The 17,579-nt window shown below is 42.6% G+C and overlaps 1 protein-coding gene across 2 annotated transcripts in view; it reads right to left on the bottom strand.

Moving 5' to 3' along the window:
- Positions 1-16,304, bottom strand: part of BRD10 (bromodomain containing 10) — a 37,826-nt gene extending 21,522 nt beyond the window's left edge. The window contains exons 1-2 of one of the 2 annotated variants that reach the window (XM_028711566.2): positions 15,190-16,304; positions 2,902-3,102 (exon numbers count right to left, since the gene is read on the bottom strand). In XM_028711566.2, coding sequence (XP_028567399.2) covers positions 2,902-3,102; positions 15,190-15,773 — 785 coding nt within the window. In that variant the 5' untranslated portion in view covers positions 15,774-16,304. The remainder of the gene's footprint in view (positions 1-2,901; positions 3,103-15,189) is intronic. The other variant, XM_028711567.2, reaches the window with a different exon arrangement.
- Positions 16,305-17,579: the final 1,275 nt, after the last annotated feature.

Raw genomic sequence — 17,579 nt, 5'->3', positions numbered from 1 at the left:
GGGACTTATTAATAACACAGAAACTAAAATGCAAAGTAGAACAAAGCTGATACATATAGACTTTTCTCAAGTTCGAATCTTAATTTCACATACCAATATTTATGGGATGTTTAAACAAAATATTAAGGCTTTTAGAAGTTCAAATGGTTAGTTGACACATGGTCACTTGTTCCCCCACAACATGCTAAAGATTAAACACCTTTAATCTTCAATAAAACAAAACAGAAGTCTAACAAGCCATCCCTTAGAAATTATTTGTTGCTCTTCCACATAGCACTAAAGACAACATAGCACACTTTCCCAGGTACTCCTTTTGGCATACCATACTCAACTTTACTGTAAAATAATTATCGCTGAGATGTTAAAATACATTTTTATGTGTGGGGAGGGAATGAGTGTTTGAGAACTAAAGCAATGTGCAAATGCATTTGACAAGTTCTGTCCTGACATGATAATGCCTTGTGAAATGTGCCTCCCATGTAAAACCTGAATTCTCCATATATGGCTGCAATTCCAGCCAAGAATCACATGCCTCAAAAATTGCAATAGGCAACCACCTGCTTCAGTGCAACAACAGTCCAATCATCATCACATTTACAATTCTTACTACAAACAAAGAAAGTCCACACAATGAATAATTGCTTGTACCACATCCAAGCACCCAACTGTCAAGATCAATAATCTAAGCAAAGCAGAGTATTTAATTTAATCTCAGTATTTGACCAGTTGGGTTTCAGCTCAAAAATGTCAATCTGTATATATTGGTGGGGGGTGATTTGTGTTGACAGAATTAATGTCTGCATTATGTACTTTTCTCTCTGTGTGTGTCTTTGTACTATTCCATGGCGAATAATAAAAATCAAGACACAGTTTTGTTAAAAAATCTAACACCATTTAGTTTCAAGCTAATGCACGTACAGTGGTACCTTGGGTTACGTATGCTTCAGGTTACATACGCTTCAGGTTACAGCCTCCGCTAACCCAGAAATAGTGCTTCAGGTTAAGAACTTTGCTTCAGGATGAGAACAGACATCGTGCTCTGGCGGCACGGCAGCAGCAGGAGGCCCCTGAAGTGGTGCTTCAGGTTAAGAACAGTTTCAGGTTAAGTACGGACCTCCGGAACGAATGAAGTACTTAATCTGAGGCACCACTGTGCACAGCTTTCAGGATGTTGGGGTGGAGTTACCATGACTTGGAGAAAATGTGTCAGAAGTGTCTTTTTAGTCAGGTGTGTAGTTCTGGGATACAGTGTTGTCAGACTGCCATGCTCCACACGTGATGCATGATTCAGTGACAACACAGAAAACTGGCGTTACAGAGAGGCCACTATTACATTTACCTTGCTAAAAACCTTTCTCCTGCTTCCCCTTCTGCATGCCAATCACATGGCAGGATGTTTTAGTATTATTATATACAAATTCAAATGAAATTTGTATTAAAAAAGAAAACAATTTATGAGAAAGGAGTAAACATTTGCCATTAAGTCACAACATTTTCCAACTATGAAGAATTAGAACAAATGAGAACTGTAGGAGGGCAGTGAAGCCCATCTTCACAGTGAAGCTGTCCCAGAAACTCCAGCGGGTACAGAATGCTGCAGCGAGGCTCCTCACGGGGTCTCTGCCATGGGAGCATATTCACCCAGTGCTTTTCAAGCTGCACTGGCTCCCGGTGGAGTACAGGGTCAGATTTAAGGTGCTGCTTTTGACCTTTAAAGCCCTTCACGGCCTAGGACCCTCGTACCTACGGGACCGCCTCTCCTGGTATGCCCCATGGAGAGCCTCAAGGTCCATAAATAACAACACCCTAGTGGTCCCAGGCCCTAAGGAAGTTAGATTGGCTTCAACCAGAGCCAGGGCCTTTTCAACTCTGGCTCCTGCCTGGTGGAACGCTCTGCCTCATGAGACCAGGGCCCTGCAGGATCTGATTTCTTTCCGCAGGGCCTGTAAGACAGAATTGTTCCGCCTGGCCTTTGGCTTGGAGCCAATTTGATTCCCTCCCTCCCTCTCTTTCTTTTTTCTTTTCCTTCTCCTCCTGCAATGAGGCTACATTTTAATATTTTAATGTTCCATTATTTTAATGTTGTATTTTATTTTTGTTTTTAAGTTGTAATCATTCTTCTTGTTTTTATTATTGCTTGTAAGCCGCTCTGAGCCCGGCCTTGGCTGGGGAGGGCGGGGTATAAATAAAATATTATTATTATTATTATTATTATTATTATTATTATTATTATTATTATCTGAAAGAAGTGGAATTAGGAAAAGAGGCCTTCATAATAATTGATGTTATTTAATTGTGGAAGCAAAGCAAGACAGTCTGTCTAATCAGTAACTTTGCCTATGTTTCAGTCTCTCTTTCCTTCTCCGCCTTCCCAAAATGTAGACAATTTCCCCCACATACCAATATTATCCATGGATATCCATTCACCATATTAAGAAAAGCAAATTAAGTATTGTTTGATTGTGTTCTGATACCTGGATAAATAATGATAAAATTCTAATGTAACTGAGAAGGTAAATACACTCCCTGCAATATGAAGTGCTTTGCTATAAAATATAGTTTTAATAGACACAAAATGACAAATACATTACAAAACTACAGAAATGTGATAATGAAATGCAAAGTAACATATGAAGGAGAAGACATAGAATAAAGAACAGAACCATGTGATTCTTCTTATTCTGGACTGTCAATATACTTAATTCATCGGACACATTTTCAAATGCTTGACTGCCTAAATGTGATGTTCAGTTACATAGAACTCCTAGGCTGAGAAGTCAATTTCGAGGCAGAAATGATGGGGAAGTGAGTGGTATGTTTGATCTCCCAAAGTAGCAAAATTGGGGGTTGGGGGGTTGGGGAGGAAAGAACAGCTAAAAACAATCCACTTTTGCCTTTTACCTCTTTTCTTCTTTTGCTCTCAGTTGCTCTTCCTGTCTCAGAACCTGAACCATTACGGATTCAAACACGCCTGTGGTCAAGCCTGCTAAACTGCGTGGTGTTGAACGCCGCCTTGTTGAAGTACAAGCTGTTCCCTTCTCATCTTCCAGCCCACAGAACCCTTTAGATGTTACTCCTATTGCTGTCTTCTCTCTCAAATGCCTTGAAAGAAAAATCAAATCAATGCACAAGAATATTTTTCCTGACCACCAGTAATCCAGTAGCTACACTTTTAAAACTTATAGAAAAGGGCCAAGTAAAATAAATAAAGTGACTCTTCAAGTAGTATGGCTGCACGTTTTCTTCATAGTAGAGGATGCTTGTTACTTAAAAAGAAGAAGGAGAATCTGGATTTAGTGCCATCATTTTAAATTTGAAAGTACTGTAGATTCTCTCTTTACAATAGAACAATGTTCTTCCGAGGAAGTAATCAGATTTTCTCAAATCAGTTTCCATTCATCCTTTTTGGACAAGTGTATACAAAAAATACACAAAATACTCTGAAACACAATGCAATCCTGCTAAGATAATATTTTCCATATTTTAGTAGCACAGGTTCAGTTGACATGCTAGGCCAAAGCACGTTCAAAACAGCATGAGAGTGAAAAGAACCACAGAGGAACAAAACAGCTGTGAGCTCCCCATGGGAACCCACATTTGCTTACCATTCAACTTAACGTCCTGGTTTACACAACACAACAGCACATTCTTTTTTGTTCAAGCTTATACACCAATCAGAATGATTTAAAGAAACTTCATTCAAGTCAGACCATTTGTTCATCCATCGTAATACTGCTACTTCAAACCATGGTTTCTGGTTCACACGTTTGGAAGCAAACTTTGGTTTGCTGTAACTGTGGTCCTTACGATCTGGATGTTACAATACAGCATAGTTCATCATAACATCCAAATCTATAAGGAGGTATGGAATTGTTAAGTACATGAAGGGAGCAGAAAGAAAACAAATCCAAATTTCATTCATGATAGCCAAGAAGAGGAGGAGGGGTTTGGATTTGATATCCCGCTTTATCACTATCCGAAGGAGTCTCAAAGCGGCTAACATTCTCCTTTCCCTTCCTCCCCCACAACAAACACTCTGTGAGGTGAGTGGGGCTGAGAGACTTCAAAGAAGTGTGACTAGCCCAAGGTCACCCAGCAACTGCATATGGAGGAGCAGAGACGCGAACCCAGTTCACCAGATTACGAGTCTACCGCTCTTAACCACAACACCACATTGGCTCTCACACTGGCCAAGTCATGGTTTGGCTGTGACATCAGGCTTCTGCCTGCAAAATGCCTTCCTTTATTATGGCCTCTTTGATAATGATATATTAATTTTAATTAGGAATAGAACGCGAACCCCGTAAATAAATACCATTCCTATTTTCAATGCCAGAACTTTTGTATTGTTTTTAATATTTGATGTTTTGTGTTTTTGTGTGTGATGGAAGCCGCACACAGAGTGGCTGGGATAACCCAGCCAGATTTCATAAAGTATAAAATTGTTGTTGTTACAACAACTAAGTTGAATACGGATATTGTTCTATACGAATCCAAATTGTCCTTAGGTGAATATGGTTCCTTTCTTATGGATTAATGCAATGGTTGCCACTTGCGTAGAGTTTAGCAAAGTGTTATTATTTCCTCTAAAACTAATGAACATTTTGTACATTTTTTTCCAGAAATAATGAGTGATGGAGTTCTTTCCTATATGGAAGCTATTTATAGTTTTGTCATGTCACTGAAAGTAAGTTAGAAAGTGGGGTGTCCTTCTCTTATCCTGTTAGCCTGGAGTGGTATTCTTTTTCGTATGAGACAGCTATTACTCTCTCTTTCTGAGGTGACATCATCCATAGGTAAAGGGTAAAGGGACCCCTGACCATTAAGTCCAGTCGTGACCAACTCTGGGGTTGTGGTGCTCATCTCGCTTTATTGGCCAAGGGAGCCGGCGTACAGCTTCTGGGTCATGTGGCCAGCATGACTAAGCCGCTTCTGGCGAACCAGAGCAGCGCACGGAAACGCTGTTTACCTTCCCGACGGAGCGGTACCTATTTATCTACTTGCACTTTGATGTGCTTTTGAACTGCTAGGTTGGCAGGAGCAGGGACCGAGCAACGGGAGCTCACCCTGTTGCGGGGATTCGAACCGCTGACCTTCTGATCGGCAAGTCCTAGGCTCTGTGGTTTAACCCACAGCGCCACCCGTGTCCCTGACATCATCCATACATCCAGTAAAATTCTGGTAAACCAGATGCTCCAGGAAGAGGATTCCAAGTGAAACACTTTAGAAAAGTGCATAAGATAGATAGGGACACCTCCGAGGTGTGGGCAGAGCTACAATGCTTTGCGGCCAGGTTTGGTGGGTGTATGTGTCGGTCAGCAATACGTAAAAAGGACCAAGGCTACTGCATGTAATCTAAGTTAGAGCATGAAGATCTGCAATGCCCATATTTCCTCCACTGCCACCTCTATGAAGCACCATCTTGTAAATGCATGTGTCTGGTCCTCCAATTTTCCCTGTGTGTACATGGGTGTGTTTACATGCACAAAGACGTGCTTGTCCAGCATTGTCTGCTGGACCCTGCTGCAACGTCTCTTCTGAAGCAGAACAGAGGTAGGGTGAGGTGTCCAGCCAATTGCCGCAGGCAGTGTGTAGTCCATTTTATTAGTTTGTTTCTAGTAGCGGTCTGATAAGCCAAGATAACACCACTAAGAGTTCAAAGCCTTGATGCTTAAAAATCAGAAGTTTCCATTCCACAAACCTGGATTCCACCCACGCTGTGAATAAACTCTCACCACCATCTCTTTCTGCTTTTCATGGAATGCATGGAATCTGCCATCAAAGAGGGCACTGATCAAATAGTGCCCAACATATTAAAATAACGCTCACTTATACGACCATCTTATGACTGTCTACTCAGACAAAGTCCACTTCTGTTCAGGGTGGCTTACTTCCTGGCACAAATAAGGGGACATACAAGTCATCTGAAGACTTGAAATCTTTATCAGTCATCTGTAGAAATACAGAAGAGGAAATACAGAATAGGTAGGCAGTCATATTAGAAAGCTTATCTTAGGGATTTCCAGAATACTACAGTTGTGTGGGAAAGGATGAATACCCCCGCCCAATAAAAAGAAGAACAATTTCCCCCTTATTTATCTAGTCACCCTTAGACCTGACACTATATGGTTTATTAGCCGTTTTAGTCTTAGCAAGTTGCAAGCGTGCATGGGATTGAAGACTTTAATGAAGCTTTATAACATTTTATCTTCCTTTAGTTTTGAACTTAGGGGTGTATCCAAACTAAATTTTAATTGGATTAGATCAATTGAAATAAATAGACATGTCAGTCACATCCCTTAATTTAAATGGGTCAGCTCTGGGTATGCCTAATGTTGAATACAACCCCTTCTTTCTAGATTGTATTTTCCCCCACCAAGGTGGAAGATTCTCTTATCTTCTCTCTCCCGATCCCCCTTATGAAAATTATTTATCTCTTTTTCTTTTTCTTATTCAGTAACACAGAAAAACCCTCTCTGATCTATTTATTGCATGCCTGTTCAGGTTTAACTTGTTATGACCACAGACCATTATATCTCTTTTGGGGGACACTATTGCCCTATTTGCTTTTTTTTTTTAAAGAAAAAAATGAATCTTATATCCAAAGTATGGGTAACTTATTGTTGGCAAGATCTGCACCTCCAAAGCTCTTCCTGCTGGGACTAATGTACAGTATATACAACTAGAAAATGAATACAGAAGATTATTGCAATATATGATCACAGCGGAGATTGTTATAAGCACATTATTACCTACTATAGAATAATTGTTATTGAAATTAATGGATTTGGCTGAGCTGGCAAAGTTGATGTGTTTAATTAGAGCAAAATCTTTGTTGACATTTATTAATGATTGGAAACCCCTTATGGATTTTTTTGAGCCAAAAAGATAATGAGCTCATGATATCTGGGTTTGAAGAATGAAAATAAAGTTGGTTTATGGCAGATAGAAGAATTGGATGTTATTAGGGAGCAGGAGTTTTGCAAATGTTTTTAAAGCTGAGAGACAGAGAGTTGGAAGTTTCTTTTCCTTTCTTCTTTTTTCTTTCTTTTAGTTTTCATGTTAAAAAATGCTTGATATTTGATGTTGACCTCTGTATATTGTTTTTCCTTTGTCTGTTTTTCAAGCTTTAATACCGTCCCCCCCCCCCCCCAAGAATCTTATGAGTGTCTGATTTGGATATTATTAAACATTAACTGAAGTTATAAATATTTTCATGTAATGTTTTACACACATATATCAAAATATCATTACAGAACATTGTTATCTGTACAGTATAAAAAAGGAGATATGCAAACTGAGGATAGCATATTACACATTTTTACAGTTTGCACAAGATAATTTACTGCAAACAAATGTAAGGTTAATTCCCACTTCTCTCTTTTAACAACACTATAATGAAAACATTATATTTGGGGTACTCATTAAAGAGATAAACCAGGGTACAATCCTAAGCACATTTAAATTGAATGAAGCTGTTTCTGAGAAAACATGGTTGGGACTGAACCTTATTATTGAGTTTACATTCATAGTTTATATTTCTACACCCCCTATACCAAGCAATCTGTTATGGTGCTTATAACTATTTTCAGAGAACTAACTATTCATTACGTCACTATGGCTTTCCCACAAGATATAGTGACAGAAACCAACTTGTTGGCTTTTTAAGAGAGAATTAGCCATTTAGCTAGTTAGCTCTTGATAGCCTTGTCCTCCATGAATTTGTTTTACGTTCTATTTCCACTGTCAGAGGCAGTATGTCTCCGTATACCATTTGCTGGGAATCACAAGTAGGAAGAGTGCTGTTGAACTCAGGTCATCCTTATGGGCTTCACAAAGGCATGTGGCTGACTACTATGGGAAGAAAATGCTGGACTAGATGAGACTTTTAGTCTAATCCAGCAGGGCTCTTCTTACGATGTTGTCTTTTAATCTGCCTTCTGGCACGTCAAACTTGTGTTAGCATTCATCATGAAACTTTATCATGAAACTTTAACCATCCTCAATAGAGAAAGGCAAAGAGAAACTTTTCACTCAATTGTCTTATATGTAAAATAAATCTATCATCTTTTGAGCAAAGCATCCAGGAATAAATAAATAAATAAATAAATAAATAAATAAATAAATAATAATAATAATTTATTTATATCCCGCCCTCCCCAGCCAAAGCCAGGCTCAGAGCAGCTAACATCATACAAGTAATACAATGCATAAAAACAAGCGATCAATAAATTGAGATACATCCCACAATTAATTCAGACAAATTAAAATTAAAACTGGACAAGGAGGAAATTAATTTCTTTCTCACTAGGTATTAAATTCTCTCGACTTTGCTGCCTGATTGTTAAAAATAGTGTTAAATGCAAATTGATATTTTTTTTACTATTGGACTGTAGTATAAACAAAGAAATGGGCATACAGCTAATTTTAAATGCAATTGCTTGTTTTCCCACCCAAACCTTGTGTTAAAATGCAAATTAGATACGTTTAATTTGTATTTAGCAATGAGCACTTTGCATGGAGCAAACTTTTTGGAATCACAATAAGATAAAAACAAAGTTAAGAGAATGGAGCCTGGGAGAGCTCAGTTACAATATATAAAGAGCTTTTGCCTAAATCTGTAAATTATTCTAGTGAAGAAGCTTCTCTGTGCCAAGTCAGACAACCTCAAGGATGGAGCTGTTATTTACAGTGGTACCTCGGTTTAAGAACAGTCCTGTTTACAAACTATTTGGTTTACGAACTCCGCAAAACCAAAAGTAGTGTCCCGGTTTGAGAACTTTACCTCAGTCTAAGAATGGAATTCTAACGGTGGAAGGGTACCGGCAGCAGGAGGCCTCATTAGGGAAAGCACACCTCAGTTTAAGAATGGACTTCCAAAACGGATTAAGTTCATAAACCAAAGTACCACTGTATTTCATAATTTCAGAAGCTCTTTGCCCACAGTTCCCTAAAGCCTTAAAATCATATTTAGTGAGGTTTTGTTCAACAGTGATTAGTGTCTTGGACTTGAGCAAAAAAATAAACTTTAACTAAAAATTCTGTGCCTCCTGTACAGATTCTTGCTTTACATTCTGAGCCCTTCAATTTGAACAAGCTTGTATGCTGAATAACATGCTTTATTCATCAGCAACATCACTCCAGTTGTAGAAGAGGGATACAGAGGTGAGACACAATATGCTCTAATGCACAATCTGACTTGTGGATGCTTGGTAGGGCCCAACTTTGAAGGAGTTGTCTGCTTGAATCAATTTCAGTTCTGAGCCAGGATGCGAGCCATCCCTTTGGCAAGCATGGTATCAAGCATGGTATGCTTGATCATTAAGGGACCCAGTGAAGTGTCTTTCCTTTGTTTCTTAAATTATGCATTTTACCACAATCAAAGGACATTCGTACCTTGGTTTTCAAACAGCTTAGTTCTTTAATGTTTTGGCTCCCAAACGCCGCAAACCCAAAAGTGACTGTTCTGGTTTGCAAACTATTTTTGGAAGCCAAACGTCCAACGTGGCTTCCGATTGGCTGCAGGAGCTTCCTGCAACCAATCAGAAGCTGCACTTTGGTTTCCAAACGTTTTGGAAGTCGAACGGACTTCTGGAACGGATTCTGTTCAACTTCCAAGGTACGACTACTGTACTGGTTTCAATACAAGAAGCTTAGCCTACATCTGGTATTCCCAGAGCTCTTGCCACTGGTTCTTGGGCTCTTACATAGAACTGATGAAAGTGAGTTGCCATTCGGGCTTAGCTTGTCAGAGACAGTACAGTCAAGAAGGATAAAATGAAATAGTAGGCTAGAACCCAATATTCAGGATAAGCTTCCTTAAATTAATTTAATAGAACCTAATATTCTTGTTAAACAAACAGTAAATTAAGTTTACTTGACATCATGACATCAAAGTTTAGAATTATTAAAACTGTAGCCAAAGGTCTAAAGTGAATTGATTTAGATTGTATAGTACAGTGGTGCCCCGCAAGACGAATGCCTTGCAAGACGGAAAACCCGCTAGACGAAAGGGTTTTCCGTTTTGGAGGTGCTTCGCAAAACGGATTTCCTATGGGCTTGCTTCGCAAGACGAAAATGTCTTGCGAGTTCCTGCAGGGTTTTTTTCCTCCCCCCCCCTTTTCCCCAAGCCGCTAAGCCGCTTAACAGCTGATCCGCTAAGCTGCTAAACAGCTGATCGCTAAGCCGCTTATCAGCTGATCCGCTAAGCCGCTTAACAGCTGATCCGCTAAGCCGCTAATCAGCTGATCCGCTAAGCCCGCTAATAGCGCTAATCCGCTAAGCCGCTAATGGGCTTGCTTCGCAAGACGAAAAAACCGCAAGACGAAGAGACTCGCGGAACGGATTCTTTTCGTCTTGCGAGGCACCACTGTACTTTGCTCTCCACAGTCCAGGTTTCCCTCAAGCATACAAGAAACGGTTATCATCCTTTTCCTCATAAGTCTGCCGGAACCCAGATTGCAAGCAGTCCTGCCTTGGGGTAACTGCTTGCTAGGGACAAAGGTGGCACTGTGGTCTAAACTACTGAGCCTCTTGGGCTTGCCGATCAGAAGATCGGTGGTTTGAATCCCCACAACACGGTGAGCTCCCATTGTTCTGTCCCCGCTCTTGCCAACCTAGCACTTCAAAAGCAGATAAACAGGTACTGCTGAGGCGGGAAGGTAAACGGTGTTTCCGTGCACTCTGGCTTCCATCACAGTGTTCTGTTGCACCAGAAGTGGTTTAGTCATGCTGGCCACATGACCCAGAAAGCTGTCTGCAGACAAACGCCAGCTCCCTTGGCCTGAAAGCGAGATGAGCGCTGCAACCTCATAGTTGCCTTTGACTTAGTTGTCCAGGGGTCCTTTTAACTTATTGCTGCTATCCCACTGCCCAACTCCACGAAGCAGCACCAGCTGCAGCATGAACACAAGCTAAACTGTGCCCCGTAACCAACTAGGGGTTGGGGACAGGCTAGATGTGGGTTGTGGTTCTGTAAATTCTTTCTTATCTTCCCAAATTCTCCACCCACTAGGACTGCCTCTCCCCATCCTTATTTCTTTGAGGGTTGGTTTTTTGTTTTGGTTTATTTTGGTCCTGTGTGAGGCTGCAATAGCAAGGAAGGGAAAATCCTGGGTTGCAATTAAAAACTGTTTGGTTAAGAGAGATACCTCTTAGACCTCCAAGAATTGCAAAACAAAAACAAACAAAAACACCTCTTTAATAAAAGAGACAAAATACACACACACCCCAAAACACAGAAAGCACACACTTCCTGCCACCTATACACACAAAGCACACAGGGAAGCTGAAAGCAAATTTTGCTTCTCCATATCCTGGGTTTTGGTAATGTAGGATCCCACATAATTAAAATGGACCCTCTTGAATTAGCATGATTTTTACATGGGTTCCCCCCCCCAACAATCATTCAAAAATTAAAGCTTATATTAGCCTCCATAGCTTGCACAGTAAAAATAAGAGAACTGGTGCTTGCCGATTCTCTCATTGTGCAAAAACACTGATTTGAAGTAGTTTCTGGTTTTTTTACAAGGGATTTCCACTTCCCAGCAACTGAAGCCCCACTACCACATCACACACTCAAAATTTCTGCAGGGAAAGCACGTGGAGAGTGTGCCAGTTTGGCTGATACTGAATGGCAGCACTCAGAGCACTACCACCCAGCAGTGGTGAAGGAAGCCCCATTGGAGAAGGAAACAGTGGTTGTGCGCAGTTGGGTGTCACAGTCCCTCACCCCACCTTCAGTAGCTTCAAAGGTGGGAGAAATGCTGATCACTATTGCGGTTCCCAGAGGGCAGCACTATTCTTGTCGTGACAAGGAAAACACTCACAGCCTAAATGTATATACCTAGCTTTTTGCACTGGCAGAACTGGGGTGAAGATAATATAGCTTCACTAAAAGAACCCCAGAAAGATTTTTAAAGCGAATTCTAGCACTATACTAATACACCAGAAGCCCTGCTAGGATCAAAGGGAGGCCTATTCACTATTGTAACAAATTTTATTTTATTTAACATAATTTATATATTGCTTGACTGTAGAATCCAGAGTTAATAAGAGCAGAATTATGTATTTGTGCAATCTATGTGAAACAGGTGGTCTCTAAACAAGTGCAATTGGTGTGCTCAAATCTGTCCAGAAAGAAAGCAGCATTATTTGATACCTATGGCCTCCAGACTGGATATGGTGAACAAATACTCCTGCAATACTGTAAATGTGGGTTAGTGGAATCATGCTAGAAATATATTGTGTGTTATAATACCTCCATCCAAACAACTCAACAAGTAATCAAACATGCATAGCAATTTTGAGCAGCCACCACAATTCCAAAGAGCCAAACTGACCAATGTCCAGCTATCCTATAAAATGCTGTCAGTTCAACTTTCTCCAACTTCACCAGTTCTGTGCTGGAAGTCTACGCCACGCATAGGCAAACTTGGCCCTCCAGATGTTTTGGGACTACAACTCCCATGAACCCTAGCCAGCAGGACCAGTGGTCAGAGATGATGGGAATTGTAGTCCCAAAACATCTGGCGGGCCGAGTTTGCCTATGCCTGGTCTACGCCCAAGAATTTTAAGAGGGTGTGTGTGCTTATTTAAAGACACATTCATGGTACAGTTTCCCAAAGTTTCAGAAGGAAAAAAGAGCACAATTATAAGAAGAATTTATTTGAGCCAACCCTTCTCAGCAACATCACGACAGGCAAGCTGTGGATGCAAGAGCAAACCTTTGGCCCTTTGGTCACAGTTATCAAGTTTGATACAGAGGGAAGAGGCTCTTCCCATAGAAAATTAAGCCAATGTGGGGGTTAGCAGGTTATTTCTACTCATACCCTGCTCAGGTATGGAGAGTTGCAGAGTAGCTGGAGGTGTGCAGGGGAATCATATAATGATTGCAAGAGAAACCTACAATGGATACTGTCCCACACAAAAAAAACTATGTGCAATTATAAACTAACATATCCCAAATATTTACACCTGAACAATGTTAAATTTTCCAGTTGTAGTTACCTCTGCTCCTACATTGACATAGTTTGCCCCTAACACTAAGCCATTGATAAACTATGGTTTATCAATGCAAAGCTTAGTGTTAGGTGTGAAACTGCCCAGCAGATAAACTGTAGTTTGTTTACTGCCATCAAACCACAATCTGAAGTTGTAGTTTGCCATCTGCTAATGAATCATAGTTTGTTTGGTGCTACATGTGGATCCAGCATCCTTCCTTAACCATGGTTTATTTGATCACTCCACTCCAGATCCACACAAAGCTAAAAAAAACCACAAGGCAAGAGCAACTAGAAAGCAAAACAAACTATGGAGAAACAGGACATTATTTGTTTGAGGGGCAACTCCTGGATTGATTGATTGATTGATTGATTGATTGTTTATTTATTTATAAAGAATATTTGTATATACCAATATCCATAAAATAGTTTACAGTTGCCATATATAAAATGATACAATAAAAGCCACATTTGAAAAATGAAATCAGAGACCATCCCATAACTATTATGGAAAGATGTCTTCAGAGTTGCCTGCATAAGCCTGGTGGAAAACAAGTTTTCAGAAGGGGTTTAAAGGTTGAAACAGAATACACCTGCTGAAGCTGTATTGGCAGGATATTCCGCAGAACTGTGCCAATGGCACTAAAAGCTCGATTTCTTGTTGCTGCTCAATGTGCCTCACCTTAGAGTTAAGCTGGGGTATAAGGGTTCATGTGATCCCTAAGGTACCCTAAACCTATGTTATTTAGAGCTTTGTAAATTAATACAGATTAAACAAACCATGGTTTAGTGTTATGTGCAAGCCAGGCCACAATCTCCTAATTATTTGCATCACTGCATATTTTACCTTCAGAGATTTCACTTTTGTCAGCAGCAAGCATCACCCCCACCCTTCTTATAGCAACAAGCTAATTTTAAAGGGAAGGAGTTAATAATAATAAAAATGATTTCTTAACATAAGAGGAAGCAAATTAAAATTTTAGTAGTTAAACCTTGTAATGAACTTCAAGAACATTTTGTCTTCCATTATGATCCCACCACACACACAATCAATCATACCCTTTTACTCAGGTGTAGCTTCTGAGCTCTTGTTCTACATTCCTAAGCCGATGAACATTTTCAATTCATTCATAGTCTGTTGCTATATTTTTAAAGCCACATAAACAATTTTTCACTACATCCTAAGCATGTTTCCTCAGAAGCATGTGTCATTGTTTTCAGTGGGACGTACTCTGAGATAAGTGTGCATTATGTCTTCAGCCTAATGCTAACATCCACAAAACCCAAGGCATTACCTCATCAGGACTAGGATTTCATTTTAATGGTTAAATTCAGACCCTAAATCCAGTTTTCAATTTCAGGACAACAGGTCCCCTACATACAGACTCAGGGAATTGGGTTTAAAGAAACCTAAACCCTTTAACCTCCCTTTTTAGAAATTAAAACAATTAACAGATATTGTCTATTTGGAAGTAATATTGTCATTTACTCTAAGTATACATGCTACAAAAAAGGTAACATGCTGCTAAAAATGAAAACAAATGCTTTCAGTACATGTTAACAACCAAACACATACATGTTTACTAAGAAGTTTCTCTTTATTCCAATGGAACTTACTTCCAGGTAACTGTGCACATGTTAGGCATGATCCTATACATACTAGCCCTGGAGCAATCTCACTGAATTCAATAGAAGTTACTACTAAGCATTCATCCACAAGTCTGCACTACAAGTAGATTATCACCTTGAATGAGTTTGTGCCAAAGATTTGCAGCACCATCTTAAACATGTTTACGGGTAAGGAAGCCCACCGAGTGCAATGGTACTTACTTCCTACTAAACGTCCTTAGGACTGTAGCCACAGAAATATAGGTAATACATTAAAGAATAGATTTCTACGTGAATTGTGGCAATACATAACATTTCACAAGAAGGACAACTCTACACTTTCCTTTTCGGTGTTCCTTAAGAGTCAGTGTGGTATACAGTCAGAGGTTAGAGTGCTGGGCTAGGACTTGAGAGACCTGGGTTCAAACCCTCCCTCAGTGGCTAAAGTACTCCCAACACTAGCCTACCTCACGGGGTTGTTGTGAGGATAAAATAGGGAGAAGGCTGAGCTCCTAAGGAGTGAAACTGATGACAACAACCCAGACAGGAAGAAGCTCGGCCCATCACCATCACACCTTACCGAGACAGCAGCGCCAGCTTCTGCTCCAGCATCATCTCCAACTTCTGGGCCTGCTTGGAGAGCCAGTGATCCACCCCGTGCAGCCGGTAGCACGTCTCTAGCATCAGCCGGAAATCGGCCACGAAATCCGCGATCCCTTTGTACTGGCCGGAGGAAAACTTCTCTTCCATCTTCAGCAACCACATCCCAGAGAGTGGCGGTGGAGGATCTTGGCTGGACGGATCCTGGGAAGAAGAAGAGGAGGAGGAGGAGCCGGCCGATCCACTTTGCAGCCCCCCTTCAGCCTCCTGCTGGCTTCCTCCTCCGAAAGGTCTCAGGAAAGGAGCTGTCAGGGGCCGGTGCTTTTCCAGCAGGAACTCGCTCAGGATCCGGCGCGCCTGCTGCAGCTCCGGGCTCAGGCTCTGCTCCCAGCCGCCGCCGGCCCCTTCTCCTCCGGCCGCTTCTTGGAGCGGGCACCCAACCGGCGCCGGGTCCGCTGCAGCTACGTCCTCCGGAGGCTCCATGCCGCCTTCCTCTTCTTCTTCCTCCTCGCCGCCGCCTTCCTCCTCCTCCTCCTCTTGGCCCTCGGGCTGCGCCAGGTTCATGCCCCGATGCCGCCGGCCCTGACGCCGAGGCTGCCGGCGACGGGCATCCGACGGGCTCCCCGCTTCTCCTCGCTTAGGCCGGCCGCCGCCGCTACTCTGTGCCCGGCATGAAGCCCCTCACGGCGGGGTATATACAGGGCTGTCCACCTGTGGCGGCAGGTGGCGGCAGCAGCAGCCGCGCTCCCCGGCCTCGGACCCCGGAGAGGAGAAGAAGGAAGACGGCTGGGGAAGCCGCCGCCGACACCGCCCCCCTCTTGCCCGGCGTGCGGGACCTGCTGCCGGGCTGCCCCCTTCCGCTAGAAGCCGGCGGAGGCGAGGCCTGCTGGTTCCCCTCACGGCGCTCGAGCGCCCGCGGCGTTCGCTGAGGGACGCGGCCGAAGCCGGTCGCGCTGTCAGTTAAGCGGGAGCGGGGAGGGGGGGGGGCTGCTGCTGCTGCGGCTGCCAGACCTGAGCTGTCCCCTCCCCCCCGCCACAGACAAGAGGCAGAAAGGGTGGGGGAAAGGGAAAAAGAGTGGCCTCTTGAGGAAACTGCGCATGCGTGGCGGAGCCAGGCTGCGCGTTTTGTTTTGGACGCCAGCTGCGGGGTTTTCGTCATCAAGGAGCGACGGGAAGGGAGGGGAGGGGGCGGGCAGGTAGGCAGGCGGTAGAGTAGCACTGCGCATGTCCGCTCAGGGTCATTTAAAGGGAGCTCACGGAGAAGCTGCTGGGCTCGTCATACGTGTATTAAGATTCAGTTGGAAAATGCAACAAAGATCTCTTCGTCAGGGGTGGCATGCGGCTGGTTGTTTTGGGGGCTGAGTTCCAATAGTCTCTCTGCAATTTCGGAGGTGTGCCGTCTTCAATGGTTGGGTGGAGGGAGCGGCATTTGTCATCAAAGCCCGTCGACTTGGGATTTTCGGTTTTTTTTGCATCCATTGCAGTCTTGCGATGGGGAGAAATGGGGGGCAGACTCACGTTGCGTTTGCGGGAAGGTTTTGAGGAATGTGCAGAAGTGTGTTGTTTTTGGGAGCGCGATTAGCTCCTTGTCCAGTAGGTGGTGGTCGCAGCTTTGTGCAGCTTTGCCACGCAGTATTAGATTATTCACTCATGTTTCAAGACTTTCTTGGCAGAAAACCCCATTGATATCGGTAGGATGTCTTCAGAGTAGACGCTATTAGGATTGTGGTGGCAGTGGAAGAGTTATTTATGCCGGGAACTGAAAGATGTATCAGTGTAGTCCATATCAGATTTAGTGTTTAGCTGAATATGTTTATTTAGAGGTAAAAAGGTGTGGGTTAAACCACAGAACCTAAGACTTGCCGATCAGAAGGTCGATGGTTCGAATCCCCACAACGGGGTGTGCTCCCGTTGCTTGCTCCCTGCTCCTGCCAACCTAGCAGTTCGAAAGCACATTAAAGTGCAAGTAGATAAATAGGTACTGCTCCAACAGGAAGGTAAACGGCGTTTCCGTGTGCTGCTCTGGTTCGCCAGAAGCAGCTTAGTCATGCTGGCCACATGACCCAGAAGCTGTACACCGGCTCCCTCGGTCAATAAAGCAAGATGAGTGCCGCAACCCCAGAGTTGGTCACGACTGGACCTAATGGTCAGGTGTCCCTTTACCCTTTACCTTTAAAAAGGTAAAGGACCCCTAACCGTTAAGTCCAGTCATGAATGACTCTGGGGTTGCAGCGCTCATCTCGCTTTACTGACCGAGGGAGCCGATGTTTGTCCACAGACAGTTTTTCCGGGTCATGTGGCCAGCATGACTAAGCCGCTTCTGGCGAAACCAGAGCAGCGCATGGAAACGTCGTTTACCTTCCCGCCGGA

This window comes from Podarcis muralis, chromosome 17 (assembly GCF_964188315.1).
Source record: "Podarcis muralis chromosome 17, rPodMur119.hap1.1, whole genome shotgun sequence".
Lineage (NCBI taxonomy): Eukaryota > Metazoa > Chordata > Lepidosauria > Squamata > Lacertidae > Podarcis > Podarcis muralis.
The sequence above is the reverse complement of the archived record's forward strand: the minus strand, read 5'-3'. Positions and strand labels throughout refer to the sequence as shown.